The 18,210-nt window shown below is 37.8% G+C and overlaps 1 protein-coding gene across 1 annotated transcript in view; it reads left to right on the forward strand.

The window, feature by feature from the left end:
- LY75 (lymphocyte antigen 75) overlaps window positions 1-12,236 on the forward strand; it is an 82,732-nt gene extending 70,496 nt beyond the window's left edge. The window contains exons 31-35 of the mRNA XM_026697170.2: window positions 571-745; window positions 2,662-2,826; window positions 2,966-3,082; window positions 7,878-8,045; window positions 8,697-12,236. Of these exons, the coding sequence (XP_026552955.2) occupies window positions 571-745; window positions 2,662-2,826; window positions 2,966-3,082; window positions 7,878-8,045; window positions 8,697-8,881 (810 nt within the window). The 3' untranslated portion in view covers window positions 8,882-12,236. The remainder of the gene's footprint in view (window positions 1-570; window positions 746-2,661; window positions 2,827-2,965; window positions 3,083-7,877; window positions 8,046-8,696) is intronic.
- The last annotated feature ends 5,974 nt before the right edge of the window (window positions 12,237-18,210 follow it).

Consider the following 18,210-nt stretch of genomic DNA (forward strand, 5'->3'; position numbering starts at 1 on the left):
AGCCATCCTAAACTTATTGTAACCTTTTATGATTAAAATGAATACATCTTGTTACTCTGTTTGGGTTTAGGACCACAACATCTCTGCTAGAGAAGCTAAGGCTTTTATGCCTCCGCTCATTCTATTATGCTATTTTGCAGAGATTACAAAATTGGAGGAAAAAACATTTTCTGACCCAGGACTTAATCAGTAAGATAATAAAATGCTTTACCCTACTCCATAAGACATAGCTAAGCATCTCCTATTTGCTGTTTGCCTTGGAAGGAGAGCAATGAGTTGGCTTTTCAGCCCATGTGGAGCTGCTCACGGTTGGGACCTTGAATCTCCGTGCTACTCATTAACATACTTGCTAATTGCACTAGTATTGCTGAGTAAACGAGTCCCTGAGGTCTTGCTTCTCAGAATACAGCCAAGCACAACTGAGTTCATGTGTTATGGTGTATACTAGAAAAGAATGTTAAGAAAAAGAGTCTGAATTTGTCATCTGTTCAAGTCATAACCATTTTCTCTAGCGTTTGCTAAAAACAAGTGTACCATCAGTATTGATCAACAAAGTTGCACCTTCCCTAGGGAAATGATTCTGATTTTGAGTGGTCTGATGGAAGCCAGTTTGAATACCAGCCTTGGGAATATCAGCATTCTCATACTTTTGGAAATTGTTTTGCTATGGACACCAAAGGAATTTGGAATCGCAGGAAATGCACCTCTCAAGGCGATGGTGCTATCTGCTACTTTTCTTCAAATAGTAAGCATATATTCCTACATCATTTGATTCTTTTCCACCTAAGAAACTATAACACAAAATAATGGGCATTTTCTCCTTTCCATACTGAATATAATTCCTTAGTGGTAAGCAGATCTTAACCAGATAGCATGGCAAGATAGTAGTTTTCAGCTTGCAGAGTGCTTTGAGCAGGGGTGTCAACTGGATTTCTTCAAGGGCCAGATTAGCATTGCAGTTCTCTGCAGGGGGTGGAGTCGGGACGGCCGGCCTCTTGCAGAACCCTTGTGGCCAAAATCAGGGGCACATGAGGCCCCCTGTGCTATTATATATAAATTTATTATAGATAAATTCCTTGTGTGTCCAATCACATTTGGCCAATAAAGTATTCTATGTTTTGGCTGCCAGAGGCACCATGGACCGGTCTTTTGCTATTTCCAGGCTGGCCCCACAGGCCAGATTTAAGCACCCTACAGGCCAGATCTGGCCCACAGGCCTTAGAGTTTGACACCCCTGGCCTAGAGCATAATAAAAATAAGGTGGGTCTTATTTTCAGGCTGCCTAAAGGGACATGGCACAGAATTTTTTAAAAAATTGTAAAGGAAACCAAAAACAGTTGGTTTTAATACTTAATTTTTATTGAGATTTGCCAACTGTGATGAATTGTTCAAGTGGCCAGTTGCCTCCTTTTGCTCCTCCTTAATAGTGGAGTTCCTGCTACTCTTCCTCAGAGGTGGTCTTGCAATGCTCTATACGGAAATGGGGTTGGAAAGTCACCTCTGAGGCTTTCGTGTAACACTTTTTCATAAGATGATGGTTCATCGCAGTCAGCCAAATATTCAGACTGGATTTGGCGTTTTTATCTTGCCAAGGACCTCCGATAGGCAGGTGTTGTTATTTGATGGTGTTAGAGGCATCGTCACAGAATGTAAGCTGTCCTGAGTAAAAGCTGCCTTTTGCAATTGGCTGGTGGTGAATTTGCCAGTGATAATAAAATAGTGCTCCTGTTGTTTTGGCATTGCACCCAAGGTGCCTATGACTATTACTACTATTAAATTTGTTTAAACTTGCTAATAGTATGGAGAGCTCTAGCCCTTTTTGGCAAATAGGCCATCAGCACAACCCAGTTTTACCTCATGCAATTCCGTACTAGCTACGTTTGCCTAACCTAGAGTCAGTTTTACTAACCAACATATTTTTCCTACGTATGACTTAAATGTGAAGTATATGACTGTTTATTTGAATTCATGGAAATGTTTGTAGTGCTGTTGCTAACGTGCTTATGATTCCAAATCTTCCCATGATTTTCACAGGTTGTCCTTTTGTAGGTATGCAAAAGATTCAAGCCGTAAGGGATTCAGGCTAGATTTAGTTGTCATCTCCATTCCCTTTTTGTGCAGAGATTTTTGTGTAAATCACTTCATGGGCTCAGGACAGACATTTATTAAGTCAAAGTGGTTGCACAGCCTTAACTAACGGCTAGATTGTTCCCTAAATTGCTGTTAATTCAAGTCACTTACGAAAAAGTACCCTTAAGTTACTAAAGAAAAGATTTTCTGGGTTATTGGTATCATTCCTCTCCCACCCACCCACCCACTCCCACCCACCCACCCCACCCCCACCCCCCGGATGGGTAGATATAGCAATATATTCATTTGGGTGGAAGCCCAAAGAGTTAAGAGCCAATTCTGGGCAGTACCATCTTGCCTTGTAAGAAGGGGAAAGAAAGTCAGAACCAATGCATGCATTTCATTCCTTGCTATAGCTATTGCTTCCTAAGAGTTAAAACACTTTTTCCATGAAGATGTGCTATTACTTGTTAGCAAACATATTTAGAACCTTGCTTTATTTATATTTTGAACAGTACTAAAACTGTCAATTGACTGAGCAGAAAATGTTCATATTTGAATAAAGTTGATTATGCTATTTTGTTTTCACAGAAGTGCAATTAAAGCAAACCGAAACATCATCAAAGTGTCCAGACTCTCCTAATGAAGCATCACAATGGCTATACTACAAAGATTATTGCTACGCATTTGATATGGCATTTTATAATTATTCCACATATACTGGAAACACAGCTAGGAAAATTTGCAAGAAACTTGGTATGTCTAAATTATATGTTTCTTTTCTGGGTTAAAGTGTTATTTTTCAATATTATTTCAGATAACATCTTAAATAATTTCTTTTGGACATTTAAATAAATCAGATTTTCCTCATTTAAGATAAATGTTTTATTATTAGATCCTTCTGCAGATCTTCTGACTATCAAGGATGAAGAGGAAAATACGTTTGTGAACACACACTTGAAAGAATATTGTTTTATTACTGGGAAAGTATGGCTTGGAATACAATTAAATGGTAAGGAAAAGCTGGATGTAATATTAAATAATGTTTGAAAATGACAAAAACTGTATACAGATGAATATCATGCAAAAGTTCATTTATTTCAGTAATGCAACTTAAAAGGTGAAACTAATATATGAGATAGACTCATTACATGCAAAGCAAGATAGTTCAAGCCGTGATTTGTCATAATTGTGATGATGATGGCTTACAGCTCATGAAAATCCCAAATCCACAATCTCAGAAAATTAGAATATTACATGCAATCAATAAAACAAGGATTGTACATAGAACAATATCAGACCTCTGAAAAGTATAAGCTCAGTACTTGGTTTGGGCCCCTTTTGCAGCAATTACTGCCTGAATGTGGCATGGCATGGAAGCTATCAGCCTGTGGCACTGCTGAGGTGTTATGGAAGACCAGGATGCTTCAATAGCGGCCTTCAGCTCTTCTGCATTGTTCGGTCTCATGTTTCTCATCTTTCTCTTGGCAATGCCCCATAGATTCTGTATGGGGTTCAGGTCAGGCAAATTTGCTGGCCAATCAAGCACAGTAATCCCACAGTCATTGAACCAGGTTTTGGTGCTTTTGGCAGAGTGGGCAGGTGCCAAGTCCTGCTGGAAAATGAAGTCAATATCCCCATAAAGCTCGTCTGCAGGAGGAAGCATGAAGTGCTCCAAAATCTCCTGATAGATGGCTGCATTGACCCTAGACTTAATGAAGCACAGTGGACCAACACCAGCAGATGACATGGCTCCCCAAATCAACACAGACTGTGGAAACTTCACACTGGACTTCAAGCATCTTGCAGTGTGTGCCTCTCCATTCTTCCTCCAGACTCTGGGTTCTTGGTTTCCAAATGAGATGCAAAAGTTGCTCTCATCAGAAAAGAGGACTTTGGACCACTGAGTAACAAGCCAGTTGTTTTTCTGTAGCCCAGGTAAGACGCTTCTGATGTTGTTGTTCAGGAGCGGCTTGACAAGAGGAATACGACATTTGAAGCCCCTGTCCAGGATCCGTCTATGTGTGGTGGCTCTTGATGCACTGACTCCAGCCTCAGTCCACTCCTTGTGAAAGTCCCCAACACTTTTGAATGGCCTTTTCCTGACAATCCTCTCCAGGCTGCGGTCATCCTTGCTGCTTGTGCACCTTTTTCTTCCACACTTTCCCCTTTCACATAACTTTCTATTAATGTGCTTTGATACAGCACTTTGGGAACATCCAACTTCTTTTGCAATTACTTTTTGAGGCTTTCCCTCCTTATGGAGAGTGTCAAGGATGGTTTTCTGCACAACTGTCAGGTCAGCAGTCTTTCCCATGATTGTGATTCCTACTGAACCAGACTGAGAGACCATTTAAAGGCTCAGGAATCCTTTGCAGGTGTTATGGCTTCATTAGCTGATTAGAGTGGGACACTTTGAGCCTAGAATATTGAACCTTTTCACAATGTTCTAATTTTCTGAGATTGTGGATTTGGGGTTTTCATGAGCTGTAAGCCATAATCATCTCAATTATGACAAATCACGGCTTGAACCATCTTGCTTTGCATGTAATGAGTCTATCTCATATATTGGTTTCATCTTTTACGTTGCATTACTGAAATAAATGAACTTTTGCACAATATTCTAATTTTTTGAGTTTCACCTGTAGTACGTGAAGAAGTTTCAGGTAAAAACGTCTAGAATATATTTGTATTCATGGACAACAAGGAAACTGGCTTACACTAAAGCTGATTTTTTTTCTCAGTGTGTATGTGAAATGGACTGCATTTTTAGGCAGTGTTCTCTTTGTGTCCTTGGCCCTCCTGAGATTGGCTTCCAGGTCACACAAAGCCTTCAAAGTGACTTTGGAAAATGTTCTTCCACAGAGAAACAACACAAAAGCATGTCCTGTTTTTGTGTTACTGCTGGGGGGCACCTAAGAGCATATTCCATGTCCAAAACTTGTATGAGAACAGGCCTTGTTTTTGAGAATAGTTGTTGGGTATTGGTGAATGCTGGTGTGTCATCCCAAACATCGTAGCATGTTAGCTTTGACAGACATGTCATACGTTCACCATCTCTGCTCTAGAGATACCAAGACAATCAGTATGGGTACAATATGAATGATGAAGAATAGGTTTCTGTCAGCCCTCCAGAGTAGGCCAAGGTTGGAAGCAGACCCCATAAGTAATCCTGGGACTCTATTGATTTAGGGCAGGGGTCTTCATACTTGACAGCTTTAAGACTTGTGGACTTCAACTCCCAGAATTCCTGAGCTAACATGAGTGAAGGAGGAATTCTGGGAGTTGAAGTCCACAAGTCTTAAAGCTGTCAAGTTTGAAGACCCCTGATTTAGGGTATAGTAGCAAATCCTGAAAGCCTGACTGCATTTTCTTTCCCTCTTGAAAATTGAGGGTTTTTTCTAATACTTCTTCCTATTTTGGACTAAAGTAATGTTCTTTTGTGCTAGCTAAGGTAATTTCTTTGGTTCTTTTTTTTTGTTTCATAATAGCTCAATAAAATCTTGTGGAGGACAGTTTTCAAATGAACTACCAGAGCAGTTACACTCAAGCAGGCAGACTAATGTTAAGTAACTACACAATAGAGCTGAGCACACTTGAAATACCGGGTATTTTTTGAAAGAAGTATGTTGGGCCTTATGTAAGAATAAGCACAGCATCTCCCTGCAGTTTATTAAAATACACACTCTCTCTGTCTCCCCCCTCCCCCCCCACACACATTTACAAACAAGTGTGAAAAAAGAACCATGTTAAATAATAATTCAGTCTGATTATGGCAATTAAATAAGGCAATAATTAAAAGACATGCTGCTTTAATTATTCAGTTCATTAAAGCAGTTGTATCTAGTTTCAGACTTCTGGGGAAGCCTGAAAAAAATCGACACACTTCAACCAATGACAGTGAAGTACTGTACTTGCACAAGGTCTAAAACTTGGTCTAAAACATTTTAAGAGCATACACCACTTTAATACATAAAGAATATCTTATATCTACTGCGAAGTGACAACTGCCTTTATTTTGTGGCAGCGCACCCTAAAAATTGTTGGGGGCCTGGGGTAATGATTACAGCTGGCAAGCCTGCTTTACCATAATGGTAATGTGAGCTTTCCTTAGTCCTCGCATTGAAGTTGTGACAGAAGTTGCACAAAGAAGTCTCTAAGGCATGTTTTGTTGTGTCTGTTATTTGGCCTCAGCTGCTAATCAGGAAATCTTCCCCTAAGATTTCCTACCACCAACCACACAAGCAACTCAGGGAATATGCACTTAGCTCTATGCAGGCTGATGTTTTGATGTTTCTTGGAATAAACAGAGTGTGTCTTTACAAGATTGGTATGATTCTTTCCTCGTTGCCTGACCTAGTTTTTAGTTTAATAAAGGCATTATTAATTAAAAGCATTATTAAAGGCCTGTAATTTAGGGGAACAATTCAACTCTGCTTTGAATTGTGAACATGGCAAATTGCAAATTGATAAAGTGTTAAGACAGTTTTTAGATATTGAGCCAGAGTACAGCTCTGACTATTTAGTACACATCAAACTCTTGATAGCCAAATATAGAATAAATTGTGTGTGTGTGTGTGTATGTTTTCTTAAGTTTTCGCAGGTACTTACATGTATGGTATTCAGCTTTGTTAGGGTATTTTCCTACGTCATTATAGTTGTGCTTTTAAAGTTGTAGCTACAACTTTAAAAGCACAACTATAATGATGTGGGAAAATACCCAAATATATATATATATATTACCCCAAAGACAAAATCGAATTAGAAAACCAAGGAGTATACGAAATCCCCTGCACTGCCTGCCCCACCACATACATTGGACAAACTAACAGAAGAATAAGTGCACGCATTGAAGAACATAAGAAGTCAATCAAAAAAGAAGAAACGACCTCTTCCCTGGTCCAACACCTCAAAGCCACAGGACATGAGATTGACTTTAAAAATACCAGAACTATTGCCAAAACCGAACACTTCAACAGCAGAATAATCAGAGAAGCCATAGAGATAGAAAAACGCCCACACAGCATGAATAAATGAGATGACACCTCCCGCCTTCCAGCCATTTGGAAACCCGCCCTCATGAACAGACGAGTACCTAACATGAAGAATGACACCAGACCCACACCCATGAGAGCCACATAAGATGCCACCACCACACTTCCATGTAGAAAACAGACTCACACCCACTCAGAAGATGAGACACGACCACGGACCAGAAGCCGCACTGCAGCTGCATCACTACCCACTTCAAACCCCTCCGAGCCATACATGAAGCAAACCGACACCACTATGAAGATGCAGCACGACCAGGAACTCGAAGCCAAACAGCAAGATCACAGCTCACCAACTCAAATCCCCCAGCAACTAAGACTAACCTGAGCACAACCAAGCCCCCACCTGAACAGAACACGCCTCCAGCCAATCAGAACACAGCCAACCCCCCAACCAATCAGAACACAGCCAAGCCCCCACCCAATCAAGTCACACCCCCACTAGCAGTTAAAAGGAAGAAGCAGCTGCAATCTCACATCACTCTGAGAAGCACAGAGCCGAAGAAAGAAGCCTGAAGATGATGAATGAGACTTCATCGAAACGTTGCCTAGATACTGCCAATCTTACGCGGGAGAAAACCCGAATAACCAAAGATCCACATACAAATACCCGCGAGAACCTCAGAAAATACACACACACACACACACACACACACACACACACACACACACATACATACACACATACATACAGAGAGAGAGAGAGACATTTTGTTCATAAATTAAAGAAGAAATGATTTTGGTTTTTATTTACAGATAAGTCCTTGAACTGGCTTGATGGCTCTGACGTTAAATATACAAATTGGGCCAATGAAACTGAAAAGGCTAATGGTCAGTGCAGTGTTATCTTTTCAGCCAATGGAACATGGTCCAAAGCAGACTGCAACAATGAACAAAGCAGAGTTGTTTGCAAAATTCCTCAAGGTATGTAAATGATGATTTAGTTTAGTCAGATGAAGATAAGCTATCGGGTCCTTTTCAGATATTTTAGACTATGGCTTGCAGGTAAGGTGGAATAAAAATCTAATCATTGTCGTCGTCATCTTTTACTGTGACTGAGGATAATGGGAATTGCTTATTCCACAATAGAGTAACCTTTTTACAGCACTGTATAACAGGTACCTGGTGCCCAAACAGTTGAGGGCCACTGCACTATAATGCAGTAGAAGGGTTGCTTGTTTCTCTTGACAGTAGAAGTAGATAGTAGAAGTGTTTCTCTTCTCTATGATTGAGACAGAGAAAAACAAAACTATTCATATCTAGCCTCAGTATGTTAGTGGTTAAGAAAGCAGCCAGCTGCTGCGAGGAAGCTATGTAGTTCAGGACCCTGATTTTTCTTCAGTCATGCATTTAAATGATAGGATAATCTTCATATTTAATTTGATTTAAAAGGGTAGGTAACTATATTTATTTACTTTGTTCATTCAACACTTTTATGTTGTGACTGACTTTGATCACCCCCTGGGTAAAAAGATAGGATATGAATTAAGATAATAAAAATGACCATAATCATATGTGGCTTGTAGTTCCAGTACTCTAGTTCAATAACTTTTTTTTTTGTTTCTTTTTTCTTAGTCTCTCATCATTCAAGAGGGGCAATAGCATTTGGTGTTATATTTGTTATCGCCCTTCTTGTTGGATTAGGATACGTCCTGTATAGAAAGATGCAACTACGCTCAATTGGATTGGCTTCTGTTCGCTATGAGAGGGGAATGTATGATGATGAAACTGACACCATGTTTTCTAGAAATGACGATTAATAACCGTTTTCTGCTTGGCGTACTGAAACCAATTTTCAAATCAGCTCCTGAACATCTTCCAAAGATGCTATTGACTTCCATTCTTGGGGTTTGTTGACACCTTCCCTTTTTTTTCAAGTTTGTGGGGGGAGGGGATCTTTAAAAACATTCAAACTTTGCACTTTTTGTGACCTGAGATTTGCACGTGACTTGAAGTATGGTGCATGGAATAATTCTGATATCCTGTGCCATTTACCCAAATGAAGTAAGATAGCAGAGGGCCAGAGAATTACTTGAAATATAACTTATTGAAAATAAAGTATGTTGATAGCTTATGGTGTTAAAAATATTATATTTTCAAAGTTAAAGGTTACTTTGAGTCAAGTTAAACTTTTGGCAACAGAATGAGGAGACCCGGGATTTCTGATCCAAGTATGAGCAGGCCCAAACTTGCTTACCGTTTCTGAAGTCAACCAAGGTTAGTGAGATATTGCCATCTGCTCTGATCCTTTTTATTATCCTTCAGATCTTTTGGGGCCATTCTGATTTTCAATAAAAGCTCTCAAAGATTCCTTCCATCTTTTAAAACAAATGTATTAAGAATTACAGTATGTTAAACAGATAAAACTACAGAGAAACATATAAGTACATACATACATACATTATTATATTCCTCTCAAAACAAAATAGTAAAAAAAGGAAATTTCTCCTTTCATACCCAATAAGCTTATTCAAATTGACAATTTATTGCTGTCTTTTAAATTACAACCAGATATCTCTTTATTCCATACCTCACCCCATTTTCTATAAACTTATTTTTAAATTTTCAGCTTCCATTCCCCAACAAAGGTCCAGTAAAATTAACAAAAATAACCAAGGACATAAATATATAATCCCTCTTTCTATTTAGGCTAAATTCCCCTCATCCCTCTCTTGAGCATTATTACAAAGATAAGAATAATAAGATTGAAAGCTATTGAACTTTTATCACAAATAACAAATCCTAATTTAGATTTCCAAAAATGGCAATGTAAATATTACAATATTTAGTTTGTTTACAAACAATTAGCATCACCAAAAATAGCAACTTGATATTTAATCATAGACAAATAAACCAATTTTGTATTTTTTTTCCTTTTTCCTCCCAGTCATCTTTGAATCCGATAAATAAAGTTCTAACTCCTGTTTTCCTGTAGTCTCTTTGCCTCTTCTTTTGAAGTTATTATAGTCCATTTGTATTTTCCATGAAGTGATTTGAGTGACTGTTCTGGATTTCAATTTAAAAAGACAGTCCATATCATTTTGAATGTATTTTTGTATGAAAGTTTTTTTTTTAAATGATCATCCAAATTCATTTGTAAATTCAGTATTTCCAACTCTCTCCGTCCTTCTCTCTCTCCTCCTCAGAGTTGTAATTTTCAGATCCACCTTAAACTCCTTTTCAGCTGTCTTTAAAAGAGTTCATCTTCACTAACATTTTTTCCAGGAAAGAATTAAAGCAGCTCAAGCATTTCAGAGCCTATAGATTAAAAAAAAAAAACAACTCAGTTTAAAATAGCCATCATGTACTTGTTTTGCTTTAAAATGTAAACAAATCAGATTTTTCCCCACATGAGGTCTTTCTACTTAGTTTTGAAATCTTTCTTTCTTAAATCAATTTGAAGCCTTGGCCATTAAAGCTGTTTCAAAATAACTCTAAAACCAGTCCTTCCGTGTATATTGCAAAAAGTTACCAAAAATAAAAATAAAAAATAGACAACTTACAAATGCCGAAAAAAATATTGTTTCTTTTAAACAGGCTGAAATGACATTTATCCAGCAACTATAATCTTTGTTGTTCAGAAGTATTTTCAATCTTAAAAGAGGCAGTAAAAACTCCAGTGTGATTAAAAACATGAGGTTTGATCAAGCCTTGAGTCCCTAAGTTTGAGGCTCAAAGGAGGGTAGAAACCAGAACTCCCAGCTGCTTGGAAGCAGCTACAAAAACGAGAGTTTCTACAGAAATTCAGCTGATTGAAATACATACGGGCAATCTCTCTCTCTTCTGGAGAGAATTTGGCCAGTCTGGGTCTCACCGCTAAGTGCCTTTTCAACCCAAATGCCCCTCCATCCACACAGAGTAGGGACTCGGTAGGTATTGGCTTGCCTCGCTGCATTGGAAACCCCAGGGTTCTTCATCTTGATCAAAGTTACAAATTAGATTTGGATTCATTTACTATATTCACTTTTAAAGCTTGACTTTTGTATTTTCTGTAGCTACAACAAAAGAATAGCAACAAGTTATTGCCAGATTTTATTTTTCTTAGATTTTGCTGTATACACTGGAACAGGTTAACCTCAGTTCAAGGGCTAAATGGAAGTTTCAGGGCCCTACTGTCCATTAACTATCCCAGATTCACAAATGGAAGTGTGTTTGTTGCATAATGTGTTTTTTGGTGTTTTTTATTATTATTTAAGTTAGGCTTAATATTTTTTCAAAAGAGGTACTACTAAGCATTTTCTATATTTGTATTCAAAATACATTGTAATCTAAGGTCTTATTCATGGTCAGAATGCTTTACTCATTCTTGAACTGGAATATCCATCATGGTTTATTCTTGTCTGATTCCATAGCACTGTATTCATGATTTCTGCTATCCATGCATACCATCAACTTCCTGCTCATGATTCTTTGCTGTGCATGGCTTTTTCTGATGGTACTTGTAGCATGGAGCAATTCAACAAGAGTAAACACCATATTTTGTCAGACCTTAATAAACTTTAGAAAAGTAATGTTATAAAAACCTTCTGATTTCAATAGAGTTTCCAAAGAGATCTGGCTGATTTTTAGTAAGAAGCCAAAGCATTTTGTGGCATTGGAAAGACTAGTAAAATTTGTTAGCCTTTGAGGTGCCAAAAACACATCCAATTTTTTATGATTTGATTTGTAGCATTTCTTAAAATGTTTTCTTTAATGAAACGCACCAGAGAGATAACTAACATCCACTTCTGAAAACTCAGAGGAATGCCATCAGAGATTGCAAGGGAAAATATTGGTTTATTGCTAAGTTAGCTCTTTTAAAAGATAGTGAATATACATCTCTGGAATTAGTGATATATACATCTCTTTTAAAAAAAACAAAAACAAGTGTGTTTCCTTTTTCATATACAAGAGGAAATGTGCTCCATGGCATTTATTAAACAAATGCTACATGTGCAGATAGATACCCTTTCCCTTTATGAAAATAAGAATGTTTTGTGTGCCTTGAATTCTATATTCTATGGTTCCAATGTAACGGATGTACAGTTCTATGCACAACGATAGGCCCTTGTGGTGGTTTTTTGCCTTGCCTTGTAGCAAAAGATAAACCAAAGCCTACAACTTATTTCTTTCCAATTCCATTTTTCAAGACATTTTGTGTGGTCTTTATAAATATGTGCTTAAATACATCCTTTTCTCTAGGTGAACACTTGTTTTTAATTTTTTAATGTTTATAGTTTTAATATGTTTTTATGTTATTTTATTATTACTGATATTGTTTTAATTCTTGATTGAGATCAGCCCAGATTTTGTTGTAAGGTGGGTGGCTATATGAATGTTTTAAAATCTGGACAGAAAACCAACTTTTCTGCAATTCATTGCTCTGCTTTCTGTATGTTCGTTTCTGCACTTGACCTTTAACAATTTGGAGGGTATTTTACTCTGAACTTTTCAGGGGCGTTACCACAATGTGTGTGAGGACCTAATAAAGAGGTAGTTTGCACTAATGAAATGATGGCTGTTATATGTATGTATACACACACACACACACACACACACACCACTTGTAAAAGAAATGCCTGTATATGCTGTGTGTCAGGAGTCAAAGGGACAAGAACCCTAACCTAAAACTAGAGATAGGAGAAGTGCATTAAGAAAAGATAAGCTAGGAACCCTTGTTGCCGTGTCTGATAGATAATGCGTTATCCTGATGCAAGGGCTTTTCTAGTTTCGACTAGCTTAACTTGGAATGAGTAGTCTGCCAAATATTGCACCTTGAGGACATATGAGGATTGAGGTAACTTTGCAACAAGAGCCATTTTAAGGAACTACATTGAAGAAAATTCTAACCAAAAGTGATATAGTTCTTAAATTAACAGCCTAGGTCAGCCTGCTAAATAAACTACAGGATACAGTCAGATGGAGGAAGACACCCTTAGGCTGTGTAAGGAACCTTGTTCAGAAAACCAAAATGCCTTTATCAAAGTTTATAGCTGATAACTACTTTTGTACACTGTTCAATCAACTTGCCAAGGAGGTAGTTGTTAATGTTATCTCGGTCCAACCAAGTCAGCCACTAAAGAGCAGGACTGAAAGAGTCCATATTACACCCCTGCAAATCAGGCCACTTACCGTATGCTAGGATCATACTTTCACAAGACTTGGTTACCATGGTCAAGAGATAAAAGAGTCTGAGAGTTTAAAAGCAAGTAGTTTTTTTTGTGTGTATGTGATGTTCCGTTTAATAAGTTTGTGCAGCCCTAGTGAGACAAGATTATTTTGCACTCACAGGGGTTATTTTAATGTGAATCTGTACATAGAATAGGGATGTCAATCATTCAGCATAGAAATAAACATGAATAAAATATTCCACTGTTTCTATGAAGAATTTAAACAATCTAAAACTTACTTTTGTAAATGGTTTTAATTCTGCTTGATTTTTCCCCAAAGAAAAATATACTTGGACAAATGGGGAAAAAATGTGTGAACTAATACTTTAATGTATCTAATGGTAATACCTTAATGTATCTAATTAGCTCTCTTGGAAGGAGTTTGCAATGAAGCTTACCTGTGGTGGTGATAAGAGAAACAGAAGACTTATTAAGGCTTCAATAATTTCTAGATTTGGAAGTGTAAGAAAATTACATTGATTCAGTTCTTCTCTCCTTGTTAAAATACTTAGTATGCTTCATTATTTTTTAAAAAAATACGAATGTTAATAAAACTCTTTAAAAAGAGTCATATGAGTTTTTATTTATAGAGGAAAGAGGACATTAAAGCTAGGGTTACCATCTGAACAGGAGAAATCTAAGCCCTCCTTAGCAGCAAAGTGTGAGTTTCCCCCTTTTTTTTGTTGTTATCTAGAGGTGATATGGATTTGTGCAATCCCAGTCTGGTAGTTGTCATTAAACAGATCACAAAGACAAAAGTTTTACAATTTTTATCCAGAAGGTAGGAGACCATTTGCCTACCCAAATGCTGCCTTTCCCCTAGATATATTTTCAGATCAAAAGATAAAGTATATTTGATGGACCTACATTCCTTTTTCTTCCAATGTTCTAACTGAAGCAAGCATGAACGATGCTTGGAGACCATCAAGAAGAAGACACAAAAGTGACTGGTCAGGCATGGGTGAAATATAAGGGAGTATCTCTTGACTATAGGGGCAGCAAACGCCAATAGTTCTCCCTTGTGTTCACTGATAGCTGTCCAGAGACCTTGCACACTCAAATCATGTTGGGCTCTGTGGGTATATTCAGGCTCTCTGCAGATAAAATAACTCAGATCCACTAGCCTTGGGCTGTAATTGGCCAGGCGGAGCTAAGGTGAGATACCCAGAGCATGAACTGGTTGTGTGATTGGGCCTCTTCTGGATCATGAATGCAGCTATAGGGAAATAACCCACAGATGGGTCCATGCTGCAAGGTCAGCCTTTTTGATGAAGTTTTGCATCCTGCCTTGAAATGTTGTGTGCCCCTTTCTCAAGATGCTGTCCTTGGACCACCAATTGTGTTTGATAACTATTGACAAATCTCAATGTAACTTTTTTTTTGGGGGGAATAGTTGAGAAGGTAGTCAGCTTGCAGCTGATGAGAATGGAGGAATCTACATTCATTTTAGTAAGCTTTCAGACTGGGATTTAGTACTGAGGCAACGTTCACGATTGTAAATGATTCTGTGATGGAAGCAGGATAGTAGCGGTGCATCCATTCTGCTGCTGCTTAATCTGTTGATGGTTCTCAATATTGTTGAAAAATTTAACTCACATCTTTTTCTCTACTGTCCTATTCTAAACCAGTCCTCACTGAATTTCTGGGGGTTCTTTTATTAAAATATGCATGGGCAAATATTCAGCTATTTAAATCCATTAATGAACAGTATGAGGAAGAAAGTTGGAATAAGGCCTTGTTTTTGAACAATATGTAACACCATCAGTTCAGTGAATATCAAGTCATTTTAGAAAGCAAATCCATTTAATTGTATAAGTCTGTGCATTAGACAACTACAAACTAGCTCCTAAACTTAATTCAGTTTGAGCATATTTTATAATTACACTTTCCAGAGTTGATAGCATAATACCAATAAGCTGTCTCTTCCAATCCCATTGTACATTCATGCTGTATCTCACAGAAAGCAGCTTGGGGGAAAGTGTAAGTGCTTTCAGTCTAAAGCAAAAAGCCCTCCATCTAATGCACATTAAAAAATTTATGAGCAAGGCATTAGCCATTTCACTAATGGCAGAGCAAAAATAATTCCTAAGGAATGGGGGAACGTGGATGAAGAGAAGCAAGTAATTAGAAGGACCATTAAGGATCCATGAAGCAAAGACGTCTGCCTATTTCATTATTTTCACTTCACAAGAACATTCAGAGTCGACTCGCCCAAGCAGAAGACCTGCAGCCGATTACTGGATGTCCCTAAGCTTGTGTGACAACACTAACCACACGGCTTTCTATGTACCACCCTGTCCCAGGTTGAGCTAAAGGTAACATGATTACAGATCCTCTTCTAGTCATTACTTGGAAAGAGCCAATATAGTGTGCATTCTAGAGCATCGAAGAGCTCTATTTGAGATTCATATTTAAGGCCTTTACGTAACCTTAATTCTATTATAAATGGTTATTTAAGTATGACCAGGAACAGACATGAAACACAGTATAATGCTGCCACAGCTAAGCATTGTACTGTATAACTTCTATTCCTGTCTTATTTAGATGTAAATAAAATGTATTCAGTATCATAACATCCAAAATCAAGGGACCACGATAGGTGAGAGTGCCAGAATGACATTTTCATTAAATCTTCTACAATTGTGGAAGAAACTAGTGATTTCAAGCGTGGGCACATTTTTCCCCTCACAAATGAAGGCAAATATACATGCATCTCTACACATTCTCTACATAGTCCAGTACAGAAATTCCCTGAGATCCAGCACAAATCCGATCTGGAGCTCAGAAGACTAAACCCATTGGTCCCAGTGACCGACCCAGATTGGATCCTGCAATATATTTTTTCCTATGTCATAGTCATTTGTGCTTCATGAGGAAACCAGTAATGGAGGAATCAAGAGACTAAAGTGTTCTGTTTCCTCTCTTGCCATGTTCTCACTTGAAAATGTCTGCATGCTTTATAAACAGAAAATTAGGATCTCCCCCACCATCCTCTGCAATTATATTCTAGACTGCACAGAAATATATTGATGTACTTTATACATCATATCCATAGCAGATGGTGCTGGGGTTGTCATACCTTAACACATCTTTTTGCTAGTCTCAGAGAAAAACTACATTTAATGTGTAATTTATATTTTGTTTCCTAGTATGATCTGATTGCTTATTAGTAACCTATGACTATCACTAAGTGTTGTATCTTATGATTCTTGATGAATGTATTTTATTTTTTCTTTATGTACACTGAGAGCATATGCAGCAAAGACAAATTCCTTGGGTGTCCAATCACACTTGGCCAATAAAGAATTTTATTCTATTCTAATTCTTTGTAAATGGGATCAAGATGCAAAACTAGTGAAGAATTACTGGTATTTCATTTTTAATATGATTACATCTGGATCAGGGCCACTATGAAATATTCAAGCACTTTCCAGTCCTGTTGATTTCAGCAGTACAATTTCTGCTCATGTAAAAAATGGCAATTAAAAATAGCTAAATTATTATAATAACTATATTGTTATATTCAGGAAAATGCCGGATGCCCTCTGCTGGTCAAACTGTAGGTGTCTGTAAATTGAAGTACTGTTTAAAACCTCTCCAAGATCTAAGGGAAAAGTACCTAATAATTGTAATTTCGGAATTTTAAAAAATGTGAACTTTGTGAGATGATGAGAGATAATAATGTGAGAAGGAGGGAAGATAGATAGATGATAGATAGATAGATAGATAGATAGATAGATAGATAGATAGATAGATAGATAGATAGATGCAGGCAGGGATGGATAGAGAGATAGAGATAGATGATAGATAGATAGATAGATAGATAGATAGATAGATAGATAGATAGATAGATAGATAGATAGATAGATAGATAGATAGATAGATAGATAGATAATAGATAAGCAGATAAAAGTGCTCCAGACTTAACAGGCATTAGTATAGTTTGACTTCAAGGAGTAGTTTGAAGTAGTAAAGTGATCTGACGAGAACATCCTCAACGTAGTTTTAAAAAAAGATGAGTAAAAGAATGACTTTCCAGGAAGGTCAGTGTCATCTAGTCGTTAAGGCACCAGGCTAGAAAACAGGAGAATCTGCATTGAAGTCCCACCTTAGCCATGAAAGCCAGCCAGATGACTTTGAATCACTCACTTTCTCTCAGCCCAAATCACCTCACAAGGTGGTGGTGGTTGTGGGGAAAATTGGGAGGTGGGGGGCAGAAGGAGTATTAAGTAATAAATAACAATATTTTTATTATGGTCATAGGCTAGCATTATAAATGATCTTCGTCCATCATTTTTGAAGAGACCTTGACATCTAACGGGTTGTGGGTTGTCCACGGTGTGTCTGCAGGTGTGTCCGCAGCATTACAAATATGAAGCATTAAAAAATAAAAAGGCAGGATAGTATATGACAATTAGTGGGCAGTCAAAGTCTGCCTAATTTTGCTGGCCGTATATCAAAATTCAGCAACGTTTTAAAAACACCTACATCAGACTCTTCCAATAACAGCAATTGTACCTGTGAGATTGGCTTTCCCAGCTGTTGTATCAGGTGAGGTGTTATGAAATGAATCCCTGAGTCCTTATAGAAGATTCAGTATACCAGGGCATAAGCTATAGTTTCAGCAGCTCCTTGTCCACAGGGACAGCCTCGGCTCCTATGGACTTTTTAAATATCCTTCCTCCAAGGCTGCTGTGGGAAATGCATTGCAGCCAGCTAAAAAGTCACTGCCCTTCAGAGTTCGGGGGAGTATTAGGTATGTTCGTCACTTTGTGTTATTTATAAAAAATAATAAAGGTGGGATTTACAAAAGAAAATCTTTTCAAAAGTCTGTAGGTGTTTCCCTCTTGGCATTTTGGTGGTTGGCCCTTCTAAAGTGTGCTGAATCTTCTATCTTTGGCTAAAGAGTTTTAAGGCCTGTTTTGAAGGTTTGTTCCCTG

This window comes from Pseudonaja textilis, chromosome 1, assembly GCF_049901715.1.
Source record: "Pseudonaja textilis isolate UNSWEBS1 chromosome 1, rPseTex1.2, whole genome shotgun sequence".
NCBI classification, from domain to species: Eukaryota; Metazoa; Chordata; class Lepidosauria; order Squamata; family Elapidae; genus Pseudonaja; species Pseudonaja textilis.